The sequence below is a fragment of the Stylophora pistillata genome, chromosome 1 (genome assembly GCF_964205215.1).
Source record: "Stylophora pistillata chromosome 1, jaStyPist1.2, whole genome shotgun sequence".
Lineage (NCBI taxonomy): Eukaryota > Metazoa > Cnidaria > Anthozoa > Scleractinia > Pocilloporidae > Stylophora > Stylophora pistillata.
The window spans coordinates 31,248,393-31,266,290 of record NC_142519.1 but is presented as its reverse complement, the minus strand read 5'-3'; the positions used below and the strand labels follow the sequence as shown (position 1 = coordinate 31,266,290).

Genomic DNA, 17,898 nt, shown 5'->3' with positions numbered 1-17,898 from the left:
AACCGAGGCTGTGGTGAATTTTGACCATCCGATGCATCTTGACTTTGATGACGTCAACTTATCCGAATATCCGCTTTAACGGTTGATGTCCTAAATTGGTCAGTCTACCAACAACTTCCTCGGTCATTTATTCTGTCTTTATCATAATATCAGGCTGAGATTATAATCCGAAAGAAATCAGGCAGTTCGTCAGCATGATCTCACGTTCGCTCGTATTCAAAGTGTTACTTCTTGGTGTCGTGGGTTCCCTGGATAGTGAGAAGAACGCCTGTGTGTGTTCAGGTCAGTGTCAATTCGCCCTAAATATTAGTCACCAGAAGAGTTTGGAGTAGCGCATTTACTGGTTTGCGAAATGAACTCGTTTCCATTCAATCATGAGCCAATACACTGAATATTAAGATGCTCTGGTCTATAATCCAGAGAAATACGAATTAAATAAACGTCGGCGCTCGTAGTACTTCCATATTTTTATCGCGCATTATTAGCCGTGTGACTACAAAGGATGAGTTTCCTGTAATCAGAACCCTCGGAGGGATGAAATAAGCGATGAGAAACACCAGGAAATCTCTAGGCCAAGAAAACCAGGGGCGAAAAATCTATGATCTATCAAAATCGTGTATTTGCAAACAGAGACTGCGTAGAAGTTGAAATCTATTTCCGTAAGCGCGATGCTATTGGAACATCGTCTCTCTTCCAAAATCGCTCATAATCTTTTTCTATTTCCTAATTCTGAAAGCAAAGTTTATATTTGAACGCGGAAACTAAATTGCAAATTTACCCACGATATTATATTGTTGTTTACCTCGTTTAATTTTCACGGTTACATCGTGGATAATTCTGCATAGATTAGCTTACCTGAGGTGAGACCACGAGGGGTCCATTGTAGTGTTTATTCCTATTGGATAGAGACCTTACTTATTACATAATCTGGATTCTATTGGTTAACACACCTTAACCGCAGCCACATGATTATTCATATATTTATCATTATATATTTACTTCATCAGTATTCTAATAAAAGTAGTTATGTAGAGCACTTTGTGCACGCGTTACTCTATGGTACTCTACATCGAACCCTAAAACACAACAACTGGCGACGAGGACGGCCACTCTTGGAACAATTGAGTTTATCAACCCCAGTTCAGGAGACTGGAACGCATACTGCGAACGTTTCGAACAATACGTGATCGCGCATAAAATCGAGGACGAAAACAAGGTGGTGGCCACGTTCCTGACCTCGATATAGGCAGCAAGACCTACAATGTCTTGAGAGATTTGGTAGCTCCAGCAAAGCCATCTCGCGTAAAGCTGACAGACTTGGTGGCAACGCTAAGAGATCACTATGAACCAAAGCCGATCGTGATCGCTGAACGCTTTCACTTCCACTCGAGCGAACAGCTCGATGGGGAAGGTGTGGGGGCGTACAGAGCAGCCTTAAAGAAGTGTTCAGAACATTGTGCCTTCAGTACATTTTAGAGGAAGCCCTGAGGGACCGATTCGTCTGTGGCCTGAGAAGCACACAAATTCAGAAAAGACTCGTAGCTGAGGAAAGTCTCACTTGGAAGACAGCAGTAGAAATGGCGTTGGCAATGGCAGTTCGGTACGTGGAAGACGACACCCTTCCAAAAGAGACACACGACGAACATGAGCTTTTTCACATTCATCAGGAAAAGCCTGAACCCTCCATCATGGTTCCTGTAAAGGTGAATGGTGAAAAATTTTCGATGGATTTGGACACTGGTGCGTCAGTTTCCATCATGTCTGAAGAAAAGTGGAGAAGGCGATTTCCGAATGTTGCATTACAGGAGTCCAAAATTAAGTTGAAGACTTACATAGGAGAAGCCCTCGAAATCATTGGACGAGCGCTGGTTGAAGTTATCTAACAAGACCAGATTGCCATGTTACCGCTTCAAATTCTCAAAAAACCAGAAAATTCGATTAGAGTGTGTGGGGATTACTAAGTCGCCGTCAATTCCATTTTGGAGGTTGATCAACACCCATTGCCAAGAGTTATTTGTTGAATTAAGTGGGGGAGAGAAATTCAGTGAGCTAGATTTATCTAGGGCTTACCAACAAATTCTTTTAGATGAGGATTCAAGGGAGTATGTAACCATAAATACTCACAAGGGTCTATATCGACCCACTCGTTTACCTTTTGGTGTATCCTCCCCGTCGGTTGTCTTTCAATCAAAAATTTAGTAAGCAGTCCAGGGTATACCGATGGTCGTTTGTAGAGTAGACGATATTTTAATATCGGAGAAAATGATCAAAAGCACTTAATTCTTCTGAATGAAGTTTCCGCTAGGTTAGAAAGCGCTGGCTTGAGGTTAAAACTTAGCAAATGCAAATTCATGCAGCCTGCGGTTGAATATCTTGGTTATCGAATAGATGCACAAGGAATACATGCAATCGAGAAAAAGGTTGAAGCCATAAGAAAGGCGCCCGCACCCATAAATCAGCATCAGTTGAGGTCGTTCCTCGGAATGATCAATTATTATTCGAAATTCATCTGCAATTATTCGACTATCACCCATCTGTTAAACGAATTACTGACGGATTCAAATGGAAATGGTCTACAAATCAGCAAAAGGTGTTCGATCAACTAAAGGATAAATTGTCCAGCGCGCCCGTTTTGACACATTCCGACGAGAAATTACCATTAAAACTCGACACGGATGCCTCACAGTAAGGCATCGGCGCAGTAATTGCGCACGTTTTACCTTCCGGAGAAGAGCGACCGATTGCCCATGCCTCGCGCACGCTATCCAAAGCGAGCGTAATTACCGCGCAGATAGAAAAAGAAGCACTTAGCATAATATTCGGAGTGAAGAAGTTTCACCAATACTTGTACGGAAGAGGATTTCTTTTAGTCACCGATCACAAACCGTTGGCCACATTGCTAGGACCGAAAAGCTGGGATAGCACCGTTACGGAACAGACCGGCCCGTCTCATATAAAGTTCTGGTTGCAGAACAACTCTAGAAACGCCATTTTGACCAGATGCATCAAAAGCATGTAAGCAACCAAGACAGCAAACCAGATATTAGTATAAAACATTCGAGCGATATTGTTGATATTAAACCGGTAACGTCTCCGCAAACGGAAACTGCGGAAAACGCCACGCTAAAAGCAAATGAAACTAAAGGTAGCGAAAATGGCAACACAAAATGCGCATACACACGCAGCAGTGACGGCGCAACCTAAACCTAAACCTTTACCACGCCATCCAACTCGACGGCGTAAAGCACCATAACGCTTCGGATTCAATACATAATGATTAAATAATTCATTAGCAAGCCTTTGCAATAAGTGTGGGGGAGTGTAGTGTTTCTTCCTATTGGATAGATACCTTACCTATTACATAATCTGGATTCTATTGGTTAACACACCTTAACCGCACTCACGTGATTATTCATATTTTTATCATTGTATATTTAGTTCATCAGTATTCTAATAAAAGTAGCTGGTTTGTGTACGCGTTACTTTTTTATAGTATGCATCGAACCCTAATACACAATATCGATATTTTGCGTGGGTGTATATACTTGTGGTAACCGGACCCTTTCGCCAGTGCTTATTCAAGAAAAAAAATCTTAGGATCTCTGTTTATTATTTTGTATCTCACAAATCATTTAATTCAGTGCGTTTGGGACAATTCAGGTGGTGCTGTTCAAAGTTTTCTACATGTAGGGACGGAACACAAGCAAAAAATCACGCAGTGAAGCTATTTTGGGAAATATATCCGGTGGCTCTACAAAATTTTGTAACTTGATAATATTTTTTGCTAAGTGGCACTAGGCTCGATTTCCGCCGCTCTCTCGAGTCCGGTCTTTTTCGTTTCTCCCGAGAAGAGACGGCCGTCTCTTCGAGGAGAAGCGCGGGCTCCGGTTCACGAACAATGGTTGGTAATATCGAGCCTAAAGTGGCACGTGCTAGCGCGAAAAGCGTGGTGAAAAGTAATCGCGGTACCCAACAACATTCAAGTCAATTGCCCATTTCAAAAACGAATGGGGGAGTGGGTCGAGCTCGCCGCGAAAGTTTTTTATCTGGGATCGTTACTCGGGACACAAATCTGAAGTAAACAAAGAATAGCGTCCTGAGTAACGATCCCAGACAACCTTACGTGGCGAACTCGACCTACTCCCCCACTCGTTTTTGAAATGGCCAATTAATTTTCCATTTTTCCGGGTAAATTTGTAATTCAGTGTCCGCTTTCAAAGATATACTTTGCCAGGAGCAATTTTTGGTAAAGAATCGATGGTTTTCACCGTTGCGCCATCATCAAAATCATTTAACAAATAAAGTCAATGAGATAAAAGAAGATCAATATTCAAACAGTTTCACAAAGATTCAGGTCTGTGCGAAGTCTCTTGCGGGAGATGTTCGAAGAAATGTTTTATTCAAATCTATAAGGCTTTGTATGGAATTTTTTGTTCCCTTCAGACCACGATCGGTCGAAGCGTACTGTGTGTGATTTTGGGGTCTAAAGGTCATTAACGAGAATACCTAATATTTTAAGATCGAATTTTAAGCGCAAGCATAGGCCGTTAAAAGAACAATAGTTATAAAAAAATAACAAAAATCATAGAGGATAATAAAAGGGAGGAATATAACGTGTTGAGTCTCGTTACCCCTTTTCAGTAGCTGCTTTGTCGCTTACGGTAGTTTTAACGCTATTTTGGCGACTTTCTCTGAAACGCGTGTGGTGCTACCACAGGCAGCCCAAGCTCTCTTTGAGAACCACACAAGGAACACAATTTGCATATCGATTTATAAGGATTTGTATGGGATTTTGAAATAGGATTGAAATAGGGAACAGGCCGTTAAGTTGGTTCGTAATAAACCCGTGAAAGTGATAAATGAGATAGAATAAATATATGAAGTTCATATATTTTGAACTGCGGTATTAAATACATATGATGCACGATCCTCGCAGTAGATAGCGCTATTTATGCAATAGCGAAAATCAGACCTGAAAAAAAATCAGGCCTGTACGGGTTTATTACGAACCAACTTAACGGCCTGTTCCCAGTTGGCTTGTTAGCTCAATTGGTAGAGCGCTGCACTAGTATCGCAGAGGTCAGTGGTTCGAGTCCCGTGCAGGCCTGATTTTTTTCAGGTCTGATTTTCGCTATTGCATAAATAGCGCTATCTACTGCGAGGATCGTGCATCATATAATTATTTAACATCATCACATTCTCTATCTGTATACGTGATATAAAAAAAAAAACTAACTAGTAGAACTTGAATCATATAGGAAAATCCTGTTTTAAAATGTAAAAAATTTTCCACTTGATAAATTGTTTTTAAATTTTCTTCAGGAATGCGTAATGATGAAAATAATTTGTACACAAAAAATCAGGGTAGGTCACCGAACTAATTTTCGAGACATTAGTTCATCAACTTGGCAAGCTTTATTTCCGGTTTTTACAATTTTAGCTCGCACTTTTATATCCGGTCACGCGCTTTAAACGATACCGCTGACTCCAGGGCTCATTTTCGCGAGGATAAGTCCGTGTCCGCGTCGGTGGATGCCCTCAGCGCAGAAAAAATCATACGTCCTAAAGATGGATTCACATTGTTCGTGATTTTACACATTCCTGAAAAATAAGTCATCATTTGAGACTCAGACTGCTTACCGTTACGACAGTTGGAAATGTAAGAACATTCCGGAGAGAATTCTCTTGCGGAATTCGATATATGATGACAAGTTGATTTTGAAGGTGGCGCCAATGCCAGTACAACATTGAGGCCGTTAATGTTGAGTTTCTCGTACAGAGATTGTGGTGTAAAATGAGACAAACCAGCCTCTGCCAGCTTCTGGACCATGTTTGTCGAAAGATGAAGCTTTCCATCGGGCGTCTGGATGGTATCCTGTCGTTGTTCCGAGAAGATGGCTTGATCGAAGGCCTCATTCGGCGATGCACATTTACCATGATTGACCGTTTAATTGTTTGTGTGCAATTTGAAGTGGAGGAGTGAAAACAATTGGGAGTTAAAAGAATTTGCTTGATGTCTTCCAGATTGTCATGAGCGTCATTCTAAGCGGAAATTAGGGTTTCATATACAACAGTAATTTGTTGGTCGTCACAGATTTCGCGAATTTCTATATTTTTCAAGGTACTAGAGGTATGAACAAGCCTTGGCTTCATTTTCCTTTTTTCTCTTTGCCACTGTCATGGCCGTGAACTTTCATTATTCCGTTTTAAATGGAAAACAAAACAAATTTTGCAATGCTTTCTTAACAAATGCGAGTTTGCATTTTCGTAGTTGTAATTTACAGTTTATCGAGTGAAATATCAACAATCTTTCTCACAAGTTTAAGATGAATATTTTATTTTAATTTTACCGTTTCTGGTTGAATTAGTATTAAAGTCTCATCTGCATTTTTACGATCTCTTGTTTACTGAAAATTATGTGTTTTTTTATGGCAACATTCACACTTCTCCATTTCCGTTCATAAAACATACTGTCCATGTTTGCCATCCTGGATCCAACAATGATTTCATTTTGCTTTTCATCTTCCGGTGAGTTGTTTAGGAAAATTCTCGGTCATTTCATTTTATTAGGAATCAAATTGAATGCGAAACAAATCGTAGCACTCAGAGGTATCCACTTAAATTTTTCTCGGAACAGAGTAAGACGTACCGAATACACTCGTCGCGACTTTATTGATAGGGTGTTGACTTCGCCATCCTCCTTTAGCTCGTTAAATAAACTTTTTTTGACCACTTTCGGCAAAAGTCCTGCAACCCAAACATTTTCCTACCTACTTTCAAGAAGTAAACTTTCCATTTTTGTTTCTCAAACAACCAATTCCGCTGGAAACAGTGGAAACAATAGAGGTACCCGGCAATTTTGAAACGCTCATGGCGGCCATGTTTGTTTACAACTCGGCCGCGGATCTGATCGCGCGCGCCATCGCTTATTTCTCTCGCGAGTAATTTGCTTGCGTGTATCTTGGAATTCATTCTCCGCGCGGTCAAAAAAACCCTTTCGAGTCTCCTTAAGCTGGCAGCTGGCTGGGTGAAGGAAAATACATGGTTATCCTTCCGGCTCAGGACTCGCGCGCGCACATCAAGAATCAAGAAACAAGTGACACGAACGGGCCGAGTTTTATCTGATCTATGAGCACAGACCTTGTAATCGTCGACTTATACCGCCACGCGCTCTACTTCTTGTTAGTTACGATGGGGAACAACACCAAGATAACACCAGCTGCACAAACTCAATTCACGTCAAACATGAAGGTGCCCTTAATATTTTGGTGTTAAGAAGTCTATGGGGCCAACTGTTAGTCTTTTCTCTTTCTTTGTAGTTGCGCCTGATTTGAGGCAACCGCCGCCTCCAAGGGTCCTTAAACCAGTGGGACAAGATGAAGTGAAGCTGATCTGTAACGTCAGACACCAAGTCAATTACACTTGGTACAAGAATAGTAGAAAGATTCATCAGCCTGATGATAGATATTTTGTGAAAACTCCGAGGTTTTTGCGAATAACGGACGTTGTTAAATCGGACAGCGGATTGTTTGTTTGCGTTACTTCCAACAAATATGGAACAACCAATTGCACAACAAGGCTGATTATTGGAGGTAAGAGTTTTTTCTGGAGATAGAAAATTTAGTAACTTTCCTTGTAAACAAAAGTTGCTGCTTTTCAATTGTAAATTACTTTTTTATCATACTAATTAGATATTGGTTTTTATCACTAAGTACACATCTATAAAATGGTCTATTTTGTTGAGTATTTAAAAAGTTCTTTTTCTATTTGCTCAGATCCAACGGTTTCACCAACAAATGTCTCAGGAGGTACATTTCATTAAAATATTATTGTACTTAATAGCTCATGATTATCTTGTATATGTGATCGACCCTATTTTTAGCTCGTCCTAGGCGTCCAGTCACTAAAACAAAGTGAAATAGTCAACAGAGCGATGTTGGCAGCGGAGTGAAAAAGCGCGGGAGGTCTGGGTCGGGTCACTCTCCTTTGCTTCTCTCGCGCCGTTTTCTATTGCTCTTATGCTTACAGAACGCCTGCAACAAGCTACGCTGTTATGAAATTAGAGAAATTTAGCACTGCGTTTACGTGAGACGTGTTTTTTTGCCGCTGTTTTTTCACATTTTCCGGTTGCGCTTTGCCATTTCTACGTGAAAATAACCTGTTTCGCATTTGCCGTGTAAGTAAGATTTTCTTTACTTTTTCTCGCACGGAGTAGAAGTCAATTGCCATAAAAAGGGCGCCAAAACTATTTCGCGTAAATCATACCAGGGCGCCTTCAAATCCACAGTGACGTGAGCTCACGCGAAGCGAAACCAGCAGGGTTCATGCCATTTTACGTGAAACGCGACAGGGAAGCTAACGTTTACTGTTACGTAAACGCGGCGCTAAATCTCTCTATTCCTCACTAATTTATCACACCATCCATCAGACACGCCTTGAGAAAATGAAGATGCAAATCTCATCCTCTTATTGACGAGGTTTTTTTTAGGGCGAATCATACTCCACAAAACATAACGATTATTCCCATTATGCACCTTGCATACCGCTTACCGCAGAACATAACCGGAGGAGGGTTGTGTCACGATAACTTTTACCGAATCTCTCCAGAAGGCTCTGTAATCATTGTTCTTATGATCCTCCTTCATTGGTAGTCAATTTTCTAAACTCCTTCCTTTATAGTCCATTGACGACGACTAACCCCACCCCCCCACCCGTTCCTTCTGAAAACAATGTAATCCCCCCAAAATCCTCCGAACCCCACCCCACTTCCTGAGGCGTTAGATAATAGTTGATCCTCCTTCGATTTTGTTTATTTTTCTTTGTCACTTTTGACAGCTGCAAAGCCCCGCTTTATCTATCCAGACGAGATGGCAAAGGCAAAATCCCAATACACGGAGGGAGATAAATTCCGACTAACATGTGAAGCCACAGGAACACCAGTTCCGACGGTAACGTGGTACAAGGGTAAAATAATATTTCGTGGTCATAGATCCGACGAGACGATAACACCAGGGCTTTACGACTTTAAAATATCTTTCAACGGAGTTGATCCCAAAGACAGAGGAAATTACACGTGCGTTGTGAAAAACTCACATGGCAGTTTGGCTCATTCATACGTGTTTGACGTAAAGGGTAAGTGACAGAACGGCGAGGATTTGTTGTGGGAATCCACTAATTTGGTTTTAAGTTTCCCTTCAATAACGTAAGAATTCTCTTGATTTGTTACAACCTCTGATAATCTCTAATTTTCTGCGTGGTATCAGTGAAAAGAAGGTCAGTAGAGTTAAGGATAGTTAAGCAATGGAACGCATTTTGTCCGGGCTCTAGAACATGATAAAGCCACTTGGGATATTGAAAAACGTGAGGAAAGCTTATCACTCACCTTCGGCTCGTGATTTATAAGCTTTCCTCGTGTTCTCCCAACTTCCCGCATGGCTTTATCACGTTTTAGAGCTCGGAAAATTGCGTTTTATCGCTTGTATGACATAACCAGTCGCATGCGGGCTCGATAACCTTATAAAGCATCCGCTTGGAAACTGAATTGACCAATCAGACGATGCGTACTATGTTCATTTATGCTATAATTTGAGGTAAAGCTTTTACTGGTCTAATGATGAACGCGATCTGTGATTTTGTTGACTTTGCTTTACTTTGTTGTGTGATTGATTGCTTTAGACCGATCCTGGCTTGGTGGTCAGATGGTTGTTGCGTGCAGGGCCAGTATTTCGAAGTTCAAGTAACTTAACGGGCTCGAAAGCATATTTTATTTTAAAGTCAAACATGATGTAAAAACTAGATAAGCAGGTTCTGGCTTCCTAACTAGTCCATTTTGTTTCTTTACCTAATAGTTTTATTACATGATTTTCAAGACTTTTGAAACCGTCATCTTTAATAAAAACAGAACAGCCTTACGAGCCCGTTAAGTTAGAAGGACTTTCGAGAAATGTGGCTCAGGTTTTCTTTGAGTGGTTCAGGTTTTCTTTGAGTTTCCACGGGCTCCTGTGACTTTTCCTGTCTTCCGGTCTGTGTGTAGGATTATTTTTCGTTTTTGTTTCCGAGACATGCGCGAAATGTGCTCTATCAAGAGTAAAATCACGGCGATTACTAATTAAAGAGGCTTAGACATGCTATGTGTTTGCGTAAAGAGCTCTTTCTGTTTGTCAAATTGGCTGTCTTCCCCACCGAGTGTATGTGGGTGGCGCATGTTGTTCTGGTCCCATGATTGAACAGATTACATGTCGGAAATGGGTTTGAACGGCTCGTTCTTTTGACATGTTTCTCGGATTCATGCTACGCATGCGCCAGTCGTGACTTAGCCCCTTTACCTGACATAGCGAATGACATAGGAATCCTGACATAGGAATCCTGACATAGGAATGCGGTTCAAAGTTTCATTGCAAGTTCAACTTGCGGTATGTGCGATTGCCCCGAGACGTCCAAATCCATGGTGGTGCCCATTTCAGTGGTCGACAATTCAGTTGGTATGATATGATATGATATGATAGAAATAGTTCTTCTTCGGTGGGAGACGCCTAACCTGTAAAACGATTTTCCCTGCAGTAGGCCAACCGCAATTGGTGTGAAAAATTGGATGACAACAAGGTCTCTACGGATTGTTTATTTTCGTAAATTTGACAAATTCTCTGTTTTGTCTTTTTGGTAGAGAAAATTCGAAGTGAGCCTCAGATCTTATCTATTTGGGAACAGAAAGATCCTGAATATGCGGGAACCGATTTGCAGCTACACTGCATCGTCCTTTCTAAGGATATTGACACGAAATTCGAATGGTATTTTAGCAATAGCTTTATCCCAGATAAAGACAATCCAGGCACTTTACTCAACCAAACTTTGTTTGAAGCTCATCTGGTGACATCGCCTAAGGATAGTTCGTGGCTAAAATGGAAGTCAGTTCTGAATTTGAAGAACCTTTCTGTGGCTGATTCGGGTTCATATTCATGTAAGGCTGAAAACGTCGTTGGACCTGGTCAACGTGGGACTTATCTTAATGTGACTACAAGGCCCATTACACCATCTCCTGCAGGTACGAAACGAGTGAGCAAAGCATGCTGGGACGAAGGAATTTTAAGTTATATTAGAAACCTGTTCTAGACTCTCAGTCAGCCCCCTCACTCCCAAGATCGCACTAGTAACTCTCCTTATGGTATGTCATACAATTCGTATGACATATTCGGGTAATTCGGGTTCATATACATGTCAGGCTGTAAACGTCGTTGGACCTGTTCAACGTCAGACCTATCTTAATGCGACTACAAGGCTCATTACACCATCTTACCCAGGTGAAAAATAATTCAGCAAACTTGCTGGGCAATAGAATTAAGTTATACTAGAAACTTACCGGAAGACTCTGTCAAAAGGGTTAGGAAGCGACGAGAGATAGCATGATTCCAAATACCAATATTGATTGGGAGATATGGTGACCTAGTGGCTCATGTGTACTGGCCTATGAGTCGGTGGTGGTACTGAAGAACGACATCACTATTATCATGTTGGGGATGCAACACCAATCAATATAGAAGTTATGGGATAGGAGAAGATACAATTTGTGCGGTACTTGATCACATGGTCTCGAGGCCTGGACTATCACAGTATCATTTTAACTGAAATAAGGAAATTTCGCCTTAAAAAAAAATAGTTATTTCATTTAGAACCTTTGATATAACAAGCTGTGCATTTTAGCAGAGTTGGTCTTGACTTGATTATCTCCCCAAACTTTCAGCCTCTTTTGGTTGCGACCTCAACAGATCGAGGTGCAGTTCTGTGCCTCCCGATACCGAGCATCCTGTTTATCACATTGGAAACGGTATGGAAAGCATCAGAGCTTTTTATTGTGATGAACATGAAATTAGTGTGTGAACTTCCTTAAAAAAAAAAAAAACGCTTACATGGAGTGAGACAATTAAATAAATTATCTGCTAATTTAGTCCCTGGACATTTCCAAACGCTAAATATTGTTGAAGCCATAGGAAACTATACGTGCATCAAGTATCGATGCCACACTCGTCTTCGTTTTAGTGAATAGCTGCAATTCCTTTCGGAATAACGTTCTTCTATGTCATAATATAATGTTGCTCTTTTTGTGGTTATCACCCTTAAATTTTTGGACCAATACAGTTGGGAATTTAGGTGCCGGGCTCTTTCGCGTCCGCAGTGGCTCTCGAAAGTAACATTTACTTCCGGTTGACGCTTTGAAATTTTTTCTGCGGCGTCAAAGTAGGGCTTATATGAATAAAAACCTTCTATTGCAATGATGTGGAGCCAAACATGGAAATTAAAATTGATACATGAATGACTCGGATATAGTGACTCTGATAGAGGATTCTGAAGAGCGGCCTTCTCCTACAAATTGTATCAAGAAAACACCAACTTATGAAAAAAATGCTTTTAGCTTAACCTTGAGTTTTTAAGGTTAGTTCTATCCTGACTTCTACCGTTCATGATGTCATTCACGATAAACTAACACTCCAACGTATGCTTTTCATCAGAAGAAAAGACTAGTGATGCTCTTGTCCCTGGAATTGTCTCAGCATGTCTGCTAATTACTGTGGCTACGTTACTTGTTATTTGTTGGTGCCGTCAGTCCCGAACCAAGAAATCCGTCAATTATCCAGTTTCAAGTAAGTCTGCCTTGAATCTAGAGTTCGGCAATTTTTTTTAGAAACAGTTTCTTTCGAAACTATCAGCCTTTATTCAATTTTTTTTTAGAGCACGTCTTAGATTGTTTAGGCCTTATAGACAAACCCGAAAGCCCGTCCTTTTCTTCCATTATGAATTTTAGCCCTGCCAGCCCTTATTTCATTGTTTTCAACGGGATTTGAGTCAATATTGACTCTAAAGAAATTTTGATATCAACCCTTATAGCTAACAACATATTTTCATTTTTTTCTTTCAGAAGTTGAATTTGAATACGATGCGTTTATTATTTTCAGCTCCCAGGACTCGGATTGGGTTATTAAAACTCTGATTCCAACTCTTGAGGAAAAACACCAAATTAAATGCTGTGTACACTACAGAGATTTCGTTCCTGGGGTGCCTTTCCGTGAAAACATGGTAAACAGTGTTTACAAGTCGAGAATAACAATAGCTGTCGTGTCGATTAACTTTTTCAATAGCAATTACTGTGGTTCTGAAATGGATTACGCCCTCCTTCGACTTAAGGAAAGGGGAGATGATAGTTTAGTCGTCATCAAACTTGATGACGTTGACAGAAGAAAACTTCCCAAGGAGCTGCGAAAAAGAAGCTACATAGACTATCAAAAGAATGTTGAAAAGGATCACTGGGAGAGAAAACTGGTCAATTGCTTAAAGAACCCCAACGATCTGTATAAGGAAACTATTTTGTAATAAGTTTCTTAATAACAAGGGAGCTAATTGATTTTCTTTTATATTACCTTTGTATATGCACTCACTTACTCGAACACTGGTGGCGTATAATTAAGTATATAGGCAACATTTGGTATTTGTGCAGAATGAATTTACTCTCTACTTTCCTTTTAATTTCTTGTGCCTTCAAGTGAGGTATCGCCTACTTTAATTCGCTCAGGCTTCCAAGTATCATGCAATTTTGGATTAAAACTTGAAATATTTTATAATTTGAAATAATATTATGTATAAAACAATCTTAGGAGAAAATCGAAGAGTATCGTATCGAAACAAGAGAAGACGAGTGAATAACAACTTTGTGGTCACATTGTCGAATCACAAGACTTTCTGAGACCTTGAAATTAGTTATTTTCGTCAGTCTTGTGGATTTCAGCACACCTCTTGATTTAATCAATCTTGTGAGAATTTTAACTTTGTTGCATAGGAAATAAATACTTTTGGTTACCAACAGATATGTTTTCATCATACTTTGAGGTTTAATATGAACAAATTGGAGCTTTTTGATAAATACTGATCTCGTGAATAAAACTTTAATGCGAAATCCCGGAAGACATAAGTAATTTACTTTACTGTCAATAAGTTTCCCATTCGCCGGGTCCTGAAAGGTTTTGAAGAGTTGTTGAGAAAAGGAAGGATACGATTGCTGGAGTCTTTATCCAGTTGTTTATTTTCTCTTGTTGCAAAAAAAATTTTCCCTGGATGAAACATATTAGATCATGCTTTCCATTCCATCACCAAAATATTTAAGTGATAAAAACTATGAATATGAACCCAACATATATTGCTTTAACAGAAACTTGACGCAAAACTTAATTAAACTAAGAACTAACCGACTTAGTTAGTATACAGTATTGTGCAAGTATCATGCACTTACAATACTACAATAGCCCGACTATTAATCATTTGGTACATAACATGAGTCATCTAATACAATAATACAATAATTACGTTTATATTGCTATAATTATCAGAGAATATTAATTGACAGAAGGCATTAAACTGTTAGCTGATATATTCTCTAATTCGTCCCAGTAGAGTTGAGTTAAGTCATTTGTAATTTAATTTTTCAAGAAACGAATGATCGGTTCTAGTTTGTTTTGCTCTCAAAAGATTTTATTTCGCCTTTTTTTTTCGTTTCATTTATTTGGCTCTTGAGGAAATTCTAATAGAAGAATATTGTTGTACAATATCCAGATCCAATAAAAATCTATCGATAAGTGTTACTGCTATACGTCTGAGACTTCTTCTTCGCGTTAGATTCTTTCCTTTCTATCGAAACAACTACCTCCAAAACTGTTGGTACCTACTGTTGGTAGGTCTGGAGTGTGCTTGCAGGTCTACAGACTAGATAAAAAAAATTAAATTATGGTGAATTTTACCTCTGTTAATTAGGCGCTTCTTTGGAAGTTATGGGCCAGTCACAAATCACTGTCAAGGCCCAAGTGCACATGCTTGCTTGCAATTTTCTTCTTTTTTTTTTTTTGCATGTTAGATCTAACTGAAGGATTTACCTGAAAACAGTTTTCGCTCTACTTTTCAAATTATTTTCACGTACCTTCTACTTGCACGTAAAATTTGTATACTAAGTGTGAAAACAGTAGAAGGATTTTTTACTTCTGAGTACACGCAGATGTGCATGTAGATATTTAAAGACTTCCGCCTCGTGTTGTTGTCTTTTGTTAGTGATTGATAACATGTACAATACCCGACTCTGGTCAATGAATATTAAGCAGGAAGCTTTGCTATGTGTGAGGAAACAAATCTGTCATCTCGGTTTCGTAACTCTGGCAAACCCTTCTCAGGATCAAAATGAAGTTGTGTCACAGCCTGTGTATGTGCCAAAAAGAACGTTCTCCGTATGTTCAGAGAAACAGGTGACAGATGGTCATTTCAAACTCTATCTTTTGAGATTTAAAATTAGTTATTGAGAGAATATACAAATATCAAATATTTTGCTTGCACAAAAATAGTCTTTTGTACGAAACCCCAAGACTTTAAAGACAGATTAGCCTATTACGCCACAAGTTAGAAATTATATTTGCTACTTTGCTTTTTTTCTTCGTGATGTATCGTGAACATTATAAATAGGAGAGAGTTGTTGGGACGTTGTCCACGACTCACTGCCTGCCAAGTTTTGACTTTGATTTAAACTCGTATGTTTTGATCATATGCATGCTATAAATATGTGCATGATCTAGCAATTGACTTTGAAGTACTGACATTATGTGTGCCCAGGCCTTCGTGATCAGCCAAAGTCTGAATCCAACGGAAGTTGTCACTTCCGCTGGCTGCTGTAGCATCCAGCGCAAAGTTATCTTGTTTCTCCATGAACAACAGGTAAGCAAATAGAATTTCTTTCTTTGTAATCTTGCCCCAAAGTTTGCTCTGTCAGTAGGTTGGTTTTCCAAAATCTTCGACGGTCAATGATCTCTTTTTCCTTAGCGGTCTTAACGGGCTCTAGACGAGGGTACAACTGAAGCTGTTCGCCAGAGTGGAATCAGCCAAAGGAGGTTATCATTTCATCACCATAGTAATAATAATAATAATAATAATAATAATAATTATGATAATAATAATTATAATAATAATTATTATAATAATAATAATAATAACATTTAACGAGGGAGCCCAACTCGCCGTAGCGGTTTTCAGTGGGGCCCTCATTAACTAATTAATAATAGTAATAAATAAGTAAAATAAAATGTGTTTATAAATAAATTTAAAAAGGGTCAAAATCTTAAAATCGATAACTGATTGAAATATCATAGTTTAAAATTAATCAAAATCTTTTAAAAAAGTTTTTAGCTTGGATTTTAAAATAAATAACAGATGTGTTTCTTTCAAATCAGTTGGAAGACTGTTCCAGTCTTTCGCAGCTTGATAGATAAATGTTTGTTCACCCCAGTTAATTCGAGGAAGGGGTAAACGGAGATCATTAGAACGTCTTGTGTTATGTTAATGAACAGCTTGATTTTTGATAAAATTAAAGTTAAAATCAATATCCCCAATCAGACATTTGTGGATTCCAATGCAGCGATGAAAAAAACCTTCTTGCGAAGAGCGACTTGAGATGTAAACTCCTCAGTGCTTCGATTGACGAGCTTCGGGGTGGGTTCCCCAGAAGAACTTTAGCAGCTTTATTCTGTAGGATCTGTAATTCTGACGTTATAGTGTCATTATTCTTGTCCCCCCATATAACATCTCCGTAGTCGAAAAGAGGGAGGATTAGGGTATTGTACAAGGTAACTCTAGTTTGTAGCGGCAATACATTCCCGATTCTCCTGATTAGGCCAATCCTCTGATTAATCTTCGTGATGATAGCATCGACATGATCTGCCCATGACATAGATTGGTTGAATGTCACGCCGAGGTACTTGAATGATTGTGTCAGTCTCAATACAAGTGTCCTCTACTTTAATCAAAATATCTTGAATGCGATTCAGTTTCTGAGGACTTCCAAAGATAACAAAATTGCATTTGGATATATTCAGAGTAAGGAGATTTCTAGAGAACCACTCAGACACTGCTCGTAAAACAGCATTGATGTGATGTTCAACTGAGATCACTGACATTTTTGGATGAGTAATAGATTACAGTATCGTCCGCGTAAAGAATAATATCACTTGCCACATGACAATCCGGAAGATCATTTACGTAAATCGAAAACAGTCAAGGTCCCAATATACTGCCTTGGGGCGCCCAGAAAGGCATTTCGGTCACTGCAGAGTGAGCATCTCCAAATGATGTGATTTGTGACCTGTTTGTGAGATACGATCTAAACCACTGGGCGGTAGAACTGGTGAGATCGATGTTCGTCAGCTTTCGCAGTGGTAAGTTAAGTGATGATCCACTGTATCAAAGTCCTTAGATAAGTGTAAAAAACAGCACCTACAAAGGAACCAGCGTCCATATTCAGCGTCCATATTCTGTTCAAAGCGATTCTTGTTGCAGTCCTGGGCTTTCTGGATAATCATCACGCGTATGCATGTTCAGGTTGGTGGGAATCCGTGGTAAACCTTTTCTGCTGTCAGGAATAAGTTTATGTTGTTCATGGTGTTACGCGAACCTCATTATAATCTCACCTTGTTTTTAACTCCATCTATAAACGATAATTATTTCATGGTACGTGACCATGCATATACACCAAGGTGAAACAAAATCTTAAGAGTTAGACTGATTCTGTATTATATATTGGACGTTGATAATTTAAAACTACATAAGTCTATCATGACTTCTTAGGTAGCCCAACTAAAAACATTCACCTAACTTCCTTAGCGACAGAGCAATTGCATCAAAAAAATTTAAAATGACTGCCTAAAATTTCATCTCTGCCGTATTTGTAGGAATTCAAGCTATAAACTCTTGAAAATCTAAAGACGTGCCATGTGGGTTCACTTTAACTCCGTTCCTATTCAAGCTGCACCGATGAAACTAATTGCATTGTAGAAATTTTCCGAAACATGATGAAATTGGGAAACCAAATATGGACGAATGAAA

At 39.4% G+C, this 17,898-nt stretch overlaps 1 protein-coding gene across 3 annotated transcripts; it reads left to right on the top strand.

Annotated features, from left to right (window-relative positions):
* Positions 1-153: 153 nt before the first annotated feature.
* On the top strand, positions 154-14,630 carry LOC148742096 (fibroblast growth factor receptor 3-like). Of its 3 annotated transcripts, none has more exons than XM_088749757.1 (8): positions 154-282; positions 7,320-7,592; positions 7,776-7,808; positions 8,836-9,132; positions 10,664-11,041; positions 11,738-11,821; positions 12,504-12,635; positions 12,948-13,121. In XM_088749757.1, exons 1-8 carry the CDS (start codon positions 195-197, stop codon positions 12,980-12,982), a joined length of 1,320 nt encoding a protein of 439 aa, XP_088605883.1. In that variant the 5' UTR covers positions 154-194; the 3' UTR covers positions 12,983-13,121. The 3 variants fall into 3 exon arrangements, with proteins under 3 accessions (XP_088605883.1, XP_088605876.1, XP_088605868.1); XM_088749750.1 differs by having other exon boundaries at positions 155-282; positions 12,507-12,635; positions 12,911-14,630; XM_088749742.1 differs by having other exon boundaries at positions 155-282; positions 12,911-14,630.
* Positions 14,631-17,898: the final 3,268 nt, after the last annotated feature.

What these genes read in the sequence shown, in the direction of transcription:
- LOC148742096 (XM_088749742.1), top strand. Translation starts at nt 195, where the DNA reads ATGATCTCACGTTCGCTCGTATTCAAAGTGTTACTTCTTGGTGTCGTG. An exon ending in AACAAGGCTGATTATTGGAG is followed by an intron (nt 7,593 to 7,775) that starts GTAAGAGTTTTT and finishes CTATTTGCTCAG; the next exon opens with ATCCAACGGTTTCACCAACA. An exon ending in CATTACACCATCTCCTGCAG is followed by an intron (nt 11,042 to 11,737) that starts GTACGAAACGAG and finishes CCAAACTTTCAG; the next exon opens with CCTCTTTTGGTTGCGACCTC.